The 9,278-nt window shown below is 45.5% G+C and overlaps 1 protein-coding gene across 1 annotated transcript in view; it reads right to left on the bottom strand.

The window, feature by feature from the left end:
• Nucleotides 1-720: 720 nt before the first annotated feature.
• Epm2a (EPM2A glucan phosphatase, laforin) overlaps nucleotides 721-9,278 on the bottom strand; it is a 64,459-nt gene continuing 55,901 nt past the window's right edge. The window contains exon 3 of the mRNA XM_033763246.1: nucleotides 721-2,127. Within this exon, the coding sequence (XP_033619137.1) occupies nucleotides 1,850-2,127 (278 nt within the window). The 3' untranslated portion in view covers nucleotides 721-1,849. The remainder of the gene's footprint in view (nucleotides 2,128-9,278) is intronic.

The following is a 9,278-nucleotide window of genomic DNA, read 5'->3' as shown; positions in this document are numbered from 1 at the left end:
AAGTGGGTTCTCAAATACAATAGCAATTTCTAGCTATTTTAAGGAAGAGAGCTGGGCTCCCAAACTCAATGCTAGTTTATAATTTTAACATTGCAAAATTGCAGGAGAAATATTTCCTGTCTAGCCTCCTGTGCCTCAAGCAAATGTCACTTCCCCTGAGTGCTACCACTGTAAGGCACCTCCCGCTACTCTGAGCTCTATTGGAACTTGTGTCTTTTTAGCCCATCCCTCCCAAATCAAAGTCTTTTATACCTACCAATAGGAATTTGTAAAAAAAAAAAAAAAAAAAACAGAAAAATTAATAATCACTATAGTTTAATATTTTAGAATCTCATTTCATTTATTCAGCATGTGGCATGGGACAGCTGATTTAACCACTTTCGGCCTTAGCTCCCTCATTTATAATGGAGACAATGAAGCCTTCCTTGTAGAGTCCTATGAAGACAGCTCTTTTCTTTTTCTTTTTTGGTACTGGGGATTGAACTCAGGACCTTGTGCTTGCAAGGCAGGTGGCAGAACCACTGAGCTAAATCCCCGGCCCCTATGAAGACAGAATTGGATAAAATGACAGCATGCCTCATAGCACACAGCGGCACTCAGTGACTTCCCCATCCTATATTCTACCACATTGCTCAGTTCAGTCTTACACTACAGCTGGCTGAACTCAGGTCTTTTTCTGGGCTGTACACTTCTAAAGGTAAAGTCTTGCTCCTCTTTGTATTTCCCATACAACCCAGGGGGGTGAGCTCCATACTGAGGGACAGTAACTGTGTGTTGTGCTAAATTGAGGGCTGAACCAGGATCAGACTGAAGTCGTGGAACAACGTTCTGCAGATTCTGGCTCTTCTGGAAATATAATTCCTCTCACGCCACACTGGCCTTGAGATAATTCACCATGGTTTAAATTAATTTTCACAAAAAAGAATTACTGCCCTAAATTCCTCAGCAACTTATCAGAACATTATTCCATTTCTCACTGCTGCAGGGATCAATCTTATTCCGAGAGGGACAAAACTGAACTTACTACACTAAGCTGAAAAAAATGAGTTGTCCTAAAAACAAAACTAAGCCAAATAAACTCAAGTTACAAACTCCAGTCATCTCTGATTAGCCATGAGACTTTGCACAAGTTACCTATGTTCATTAAACCTCAATTAAAACAGAAACAGAGATTACTTTGTCACTGGGAGTTGGGTAGGTAAGGAAGGTGATGCCTAGGAGTAAACTTTAACAACTATGAAACAGTATGCAAAATCAAAGCCAAGAAAGCCACTGCTTTGCCCCGGTTGAGTCTTCTGTCACATTCTAGGCTTTCACCTTTATTCCCTCCTTTGGCAAATGACTGTATTTCAGTTCAGTTCAATAGAAAAGCAGTGTGTGTGTGTGTGTTGGGTGTTTGTGTACAAGTGTAAGCATACATGCACATCAGTGATGAAAACCACATAACCTGCTGTCTTTTCTTCTGCGTTCCAGAGTTACAATGCAACTAGAAAGTGCTGTTGTGAATCTACAACACAATCCACGCAGCAACTGTAAAGCAAGGTAGTCTTCTGCCTGCAGCAGGGGACTGGACACATCCTTTTTCAGTCTGAGGCTAGAACAGTACTGCGCAGCCCAACTGCTTGTGGCGTTTTCTCAGGTGTCAGTCACAGCTCCCTTTGTAAAGTATCTCCAAGATGCAGACCAACCGAAGTATAATAGACGGCCCCAGATCAAAGGGGTGGCCTGGAGCAGGAACCAACATCTGCAGTCCTTGCTGTTCAGGTAAGATCTTTGTTTCTAGGCCATTTCACTAACACAACCTCAGGCTCCTTAAGACACTGGGAGGAAGGGGAGGCAGGACAGCCAGCTACAGATTGCACACGGAAGAACGAAGCTTCCCAAACTTCTGGTAAAAGTCTTCTTGTGCCCGTTCCAGGGCCTCTTCATCAATGTACACAGCCGGCCTCTTGGCCATGAGGAAGTACTGCACCTTCCTCAGGTTCCAGCCCATCACATACTGCAGCCACCCGCTAACGGCCGCGGTAGAGCGGCCCACCCCGGCGTTGCAGTGGACGTACACGGTGTGGCCGTTCTCGAGAAGGGCGTGCAGGAGGCACACGGCCTGGGGCAGCATCTGCACACGGCCTGGGAGGGAAAAAGCACAGCACAGATGTGAATAACGAAGACTCCACTGCCCCCAGCTCGTGGCGACACCATAGTGCCACACAGGATGAGGCAGGGATCGGACACCGCTTCACTGCTTAATTCAAAGGAAGAAGAGGGCCGGAGTTTTAGCTCAGTGGTTCCAGCACAAGGACCTGAGTTCGATCCCTGGTACCAAAAAAAAAAAAGGGCAAGAAGTGAAGCAGGTTTCAAACACAGTACTAATAAAGCGTAAATAGCACTGGAGTCAATGGTCTCTCTGAGTCCTCATGGATATTAGTGCTCTTTTCATTCACTTCACCTTGGATGCAAATTTCCTTCCAAAGAAAAGACGAGTATCACCTATTGTCAGAAGAATGGATTGTTACACCTGTCAGAAGGGCTTGCAGAGATCTGGCCAAGACTTCAAAAGATGTCAGAGGAAACTGGTCAAATCCTGTCACCTGAATTTCATTTCATTCAAATGTCCTTACAGACAAATGTAAAACATGAAGTCAGTCCATACTGATTGAAGAATGAATCTTTTTCATTGACTGGATAAATGCAGTATGAAGCAGAATCTAATACGCTAACTGTCATTTGGCTAGTGGAATGGCTAACTCAGAGCTGACAGGTGCGGAATAACGGATCCCTCACTTATCCCATCACAATACAGTGAATACAGAAACTGGTGACATCTGTGCTTTGGGGCAATCATGACTATAGCTATTGTTGGTTTCTGCAATTCTGACTGCTGTTTTGATTATAAGATTATCCAAATGTCCTCCCCTGAGGGGACATGCAGTGTCCTGCTGAGCCTGGGAGAAGCATCCCACAGTCAGCCTTGGGCAACTGGATGCCCAGGGTTTCTTCTGCTCACAGGTCTCACTGCAGAGATATTTAGCTAGTGAGGGTTTTTACTTGGTTGGCTGATCTGGAGGGTGGGGGTGATCTTTCGAAGGGACAGAAGAGGGAAACTCTACAGAGTCCTGGGTTATAACTATGTGCTTATACCATGGCATTTCCTAGATATTTCTGTCCTCCACAGAGGGACACAATGGCAGAGAAGGAACCGCCAAGGACTGTGAATCCCCACCGCCGCTCCCTTGGGTGATGATCTCTCCTGCAAATCTTCCCTGAGGTCTGAAACTCTCTCATGAGAGCCACTCCAGTTACTTTAGCTTCCCGTCTTTAAATGTCCCTTTTTGAAAAGCAACTGCCCCAAAATAGCCAAGACAACACACTGGAATCAGGAACAATGCTGTGAAAGGATAAAGAAGACCCTATCACTCACCATCTACCTGACTTTGCACTCACAGTGCTCTGAGACTGGCACAAAGAGGCTGCACGGAAGCCGGAGTAACATTCTGGTCTTGCTGCCTGTGCTCTGCGAGTCCCTCTCACCGAGACATCTAAAGCTCCAGGTGCCCCCTGACAGTTTAGGAATGTTTCCACAGGAGTGCATTTAGGTGGGACACACTGCTCAGACCCCTCTCATTCTCTCCCTAGTGCCTGATCCTCTACTCCCATGCTCTCTGCCTAGTCCCTCGAGATACTTGACTTAGGGACACACCCACTCCAGTGTGTATCCTGATCTCTTACATCCATACTGGGACATGAATTTTAATTCGTCTAAATCTGCACATCTGGCTTCGGGGTGCTCTAAGGTTAGAGCTGAGTGCTCCAGCCTTGATCACAGTGTCCTCCTAGAGGTGTGAAATATCCTAGAGATGCAGCAGGGTATGGAGAGTGTCAGATGTGTCAGTGAGGTGCCTCACAATGGTAATGGTCTAGGATAGCACTGTGAGTTGGACCCAAATTTGTGTCAGGACACCAGAGGAGGCAAAGCCCCCGAGGTACATGTGACTGGCCTAGAGAGTGGTGCCACCTGCCTAACCAGAGGGCTTCTGTCCATGAGGCAGAGTGACAGGTTTGCTCCAGAGATTCCAGGTGGGAAGAAAATCCCACTGACAGCTCTGCAATGCATGGCTTTATCCTGCTTCTTCCATCACTAGCATTAGTTGACAAGCTGGCTGCCAAAATTCCATCCAAATACTATGTATCTCGACAGGAAATAAATAAGAATGTTCTTAATGTAGGGTTTTATCAAATGCTCACTCTAAGGACAAAACACAGTAGCCACTGGTAGTAGGAGCCACTGGACTCAGAATCCTGGTCCTGGTGCTCATCTTAGACATCTGTGTGTCCATTTTGCATACAAGGTCTTCACAAGGTCTTCGACAGACCCAGCCAAGCACGCTTTTCTAGTGCTTTCCAGACAGAAAGTCCCCAAGGACAGGTCTGCACTGAACAGCTTAAATGATTCACCTCCTTCCCCTCTCTCCTTACTTGTAAAAGGTTATTCAAGAGGCACGTGCACACTTTACAAGTTAAAAGGAAACTTCTGAAAGGCAGCTCAGCTGCCGTGTGGAGACTCCAATGGCTCTGGCTTCACACAGATTTCACCAATGGGACATAGACACCAGCTGCCTTCTCCCAGAACCACTGGGCCATCCCACCTAAGGATCATGAAATATTTAAGCTACATAGCAAATAAATAATTATAAGGAACCGCAAAACAGAAGCCATGACCAGTGTCTATCCATCTCAGCCTGGCCTCAGCTACAGCCCTTGTTTATTTTGACCTTCAGTGACTGCACCCTGCTTTGAGTGGTGACAAGTAACATTCATTGAGCCTTTTTACCTGCTGTTCTAAGCATTCTTCATAAAACGGCTCATTTACAACCACTCTTCAACAACTGTGAGGTCGGTACTAGTTTCGTCCTCAATTTTTATATGAAGGAAGTGAAGCACAGAGGTTTGCCCAGAAGTTATTCCCTGAGTACCCACTCAAACCCAGCCACTCACTCACACACCTCCAATCTGACTGCTGCACTATGTCCCTTCCCTAATTCCCTGGCTTCTGGAACTTTTCATCCCCTGTCTTGTTGATCTGAACTCTGAATCCGTTCTGTACCTGCTTACCTGCTCACACTGCTGTTCCTGCTCCCGTGTGAGTCACATCCTCCCTGAGCTATAGCACCCCTACCGTTACCCTAGAGGAGCTCTCTGCACCGAAAAGGCCCATGTCTGGGCTTTTAGATCCATCTTAAGGAGCCAGAGCTGAGACATAACCCACTGAGGAACAACAGGAGGGCCCCTGGGCCGGAGCTCACCATGAAACCCTGCACAACAGAGACAGCGTCAACCAGAGCAGCTAAACTCTAGGTTCCCTATACAGCGGCTCCACATATAACTTTATTTAATATGAAGTTTCCACTGTTCAAAATAGCAATACCTTAAGATAAGGCAAAAATCCAGATCTTTTTTATGTAAAATATTTTATATTTTAAATCCTGGCAACTAAATTGAGAAACTAAAATCTATGTAGGTCAAACAAAACCTTCTACCATCTGCGGTTCATACTTTGGAATTTAAAACAAGCCTTGGATCTCAGTAGATGCTCAATAAGCATCCATTAAGTGCACATATAAAAACAAAACCACAGCAAAACAATACCACCTATTTGATTTGAGACACTTCTAGCCCTTCTAATCTAATGTGTGGTCCATACTTGCTCCAGACTAATCCAACCCTAGAATTATTAGAAGCATCCTGAAAGCAGGCACAATTGTGTCAGGGTTGTGGTAAGAAGTGATGGAGCATTTTGGTAGGTAATTTGGAGCAAGCTGAGGCATTAGAGCCTGAGGTAAGGAAGGAGTCAAAAGTTCTTTATAGGTATGCTGTGTCTCAGGGTGACAGGAAGAAAGAATTCATGGCACAACTTTCAGCCTTTCCACCCCCAGTCCCCCGACACACACAGCTTTTTCCTTACTCCGGGGGCAGAATACGTTATTTTGTTTCGGCGTATATTCTTTTCTATCTTTGCAGCATATTACTGATAAGGTTTATTTCTATCTACAAAATCTTCTGATAGACTCTCAAAGACTTGGGACAAATCATACAGGCCCAACTTTCTGATTTTTCAAAGCCTTTTCATATCCAGTGTCTTAGCCTATTGTTATAAACTAGTAAAATAGAAATTACTATCTCCTTTTTCTGATGCAGGAACTAGCCTGCCAACGTCACACGGCCACTCAGCAAAGATAAGGCCCGAGCCCAGATATTCAGGCTCCAAGATCAGCCTCTTTAACAATGGCCGTGCTGAATCCAGTCTGTTGAGTGACAGAAAAGAACTGAGACTGTGGCTACAGAAGGGTGGCGAAGGACTGCAGAAGGGGCACTGGCTCATGCGGGAGGCCAGGTCAGATCATCCGCCATGCACGGCACTTCCTGAACAAAGCTCAGTCAGAACCCTTTCTGGGGGAAGGATATTTGAATGAGCGGATTCGTTTTGTTCAAGGGAGTGCTAGATTTGGGAGATTTCCATTTCTCAGAAGAAAGAGACAAACTAAATTTTAAAGACAGAAAAAAACTAAAAGCCTAAACCACCCTCTGCATGTGACAAAGTGTACAAGGATAGAAACTGACAGCACAATTGACCGAAACAGGTCTGAGGCAGGTCTGTGACAGTTGCACCTAAAAGACTGTCTCCTTCCTCAGACTTTATCTGACAACGTTGTGCTGAGGCTCAAAGTGCTTCTGAATGGATTTTTTTATTCTAGAATTTTAAAACTATTCAGATATATTAATCTATACATTCATTGGGCTATTATTATAAACCATGCAGATTTATCTATTGGTAAAATGTTCACCTGTCACTCAGGAGAGGCTGTTAACTGATTACCCCTCCATATCAGGCCAAAACAAAGAAACCCTTTATTTTAGTCTTATGGTTTCACTGTCTCGAGTGGGAGTGGTCCTTGTGCAGTCACCCAGGCTGTGGAAGTGCCTCTGCATGGACAATGGCCACTGACACCTTGGTGGGTGACCTAAGGACCTCAAAAGGGCTTTGAGAATAATGATAATGGGTTCTTGGGGATCTTTTCCCTCAAGCATTTACAAATCCCGACACTATCAAGCAAATTCCTTACTGGCAAGGCCTTCAGGTACCCAGTGTGGGGCATGGAATTCTCCCAGCCCGCTTCCTATACTACGCCAATGGGTACCCATGCTACCAAATCAGAATCAAAGTGATGAAAATCAAAATGCTTTCAGGAAGCCATATTCATCTAATAATTCTGATTTGGAACCACAGAAACAAATTGGGCAGGGCAAGTACAACCCATATTCATCTGATGCTCTTTCTGTGCAAATAAAGTTCCGAGTTTTTGTTGTTGCTTTTGCTTCTTTTTAAAAAAATTTTTCTTGAGAAAGGACTTTTAAGACTAAATTCAGCTTTCTTGACTTGAATCACCATTGAGAACAACAAAACTGTCAATAACTCTCCCTAACAGCACCAAAAGAATTATACCCCATCCTCAGTGACAGCTCAGACAGATGCACAGAGGGGTCCAGGTCTACTCAAAAGGCCAAAGTGACCAGGGACAGTCCTCACGGTCTGCTGTGGACCACTAGCTGTTGGGAAGATGCTGCCTCCCCTGTGACTCATGGCTTTGCAAGGCTCCAGCTGGTCATGCAAATGAGGGACTGAATTCATGACAGAGTACAGAATCTGCATGAAAAGCAGCTGTGTGACTATAGGGAGAAGCTTCCTCATCTGGTTTCTGAACAAATGTTCTGAGTCACGTTGCCAACCCTGAGATCCAGGCTGTTCTTTTGAGATATGTGACCTGAGCAGGTTACTTAACATTTTGCATCTCAATTTCTTACTCTGCAAACTGGAAATGACTACAGTACTGCCCAGAGTCTTATTAGGAGAATTAAATGAGTTAATGCATGTAAACTTCTTAGGAGTGTTTGATGCATAACATACATTGTGGGTAAGAGGTCTGACAATCTGGTTCCCTGGCTAGGCATCACTGCAAGCCTTATTTACCCCAGAATAGCAAGTCACCAAACTCCAGCAGCCTGTGCCCTGTCTACAGCTCTCTGCTGCCCCCTGCTGATGTACCATTGATATGTTATCAGTACAACTTGGCCTTTGGGACTGTAGATCATTATTACCTCCTCCACTCCTTTCAACGGGCTATCAGGCTGTTACATTATACCAAATAAGCAAGCTGAGATACAGATTGTGCCTCTTAAATCCCACACCTCCGGCCATGGTCTGTTATGTTTCTTCCACCTACTATGCATGTTCTCCCTTCTCCTCTCCCTGTCAAAGCTATGCCAACACAAGGGCCATGGCATTCACACTGCTGCCCCAGTTCCTTCACAGAGTGAGGCTCCTCCAAAGGCATACCCCTCCCAGGCACATGACTCATACCTCTCACACCCATACTTCTACATACTGCAATGAATTTTGAGGTTGTCTTATTGCCTCTTACCATTAGATCAAAACCGTGCCTTTTCTCCTTTCTCAGGAGCACCCAAGTCACACAATTCCCTTTCCACAAACACCTGCTCCACAAGAACTTGGGAATCGTTTTAGACTCACTAGCACTCACCAGGCCGGCTGCTGTGTGTGTGATACTCCTCACACAGACTCCCACACGAACTACGGCACTCACTTCCTCAGTGACCCGCCACCCCAGACCATCTCCAACTCATTATCATACTGCAATCAAAGTGCACTCTGGGAGGGCTGGGAATTTAGCTCAGTGGTTCTCACAAGCCCAAGGACCCAAGTCTGATCCTCAGTACCAAAAAAAGTGCTCTCTGGGAGACAAAAGTCGCATCTGGGCAAATTCTACCCTTGCACCTCCTCGTCCTTGCCTTAGGAATCTGTAGGGCCCTAAGTGTAGCACAAATCATGGTAGAGATCCACAGCTACACTGGTCTTTGAGTTCCTGCAACACACCTTACCCTTTCCTGCCACAGGGTCTTCTAACTGCTTCTCCTGTTTGGGAGAGTGTCTCCTACTTCTCTCTTCCCCCCGGTCTGCCCTCAGGCCTTAGCACAAACATTACTTGCTGAGGAAACCTTCCTAGATTATCTGTACACACTCTCAAAACAATATCTGTGTGTCCAACAAAAGAACTCATTGTGGGCTTAAAGTTCTATTTACTTATTTGATTAATGTTTGTCATCCCTAAAGGACTATAAGATTCATGAGGACAGCTGCGATAACCCGGCGGCGTGCGCGCGAGCTCCCCCCCTGCGCGGGAGCTCCCGGGCGCCGGGCCCACCGC

The sequence above is a fragment of the Fukomys damarensis genome, unplaced genomic scaffold (genome assembly GCF_012274545.1).
Source record: "Fukomys damarensis isolate Sample0158 unplaced genomic scaffold, DMR_v1.0_HiC HiC_scaffold_14, whole genome shotgun sequence".
In the NCBI taxonomy this organism is placed as follows: Eukaryota; Metazoa; Chordata; class Mammalia; order Rodentia; family Bathyergidae; genus Fukomys; species Fukomys damarensis.
The sequence above is the reverse complement of the archived record's forward strand: the minus strand, read 5'-3'. Positions and strand labels throughout refer to the sequence as shown.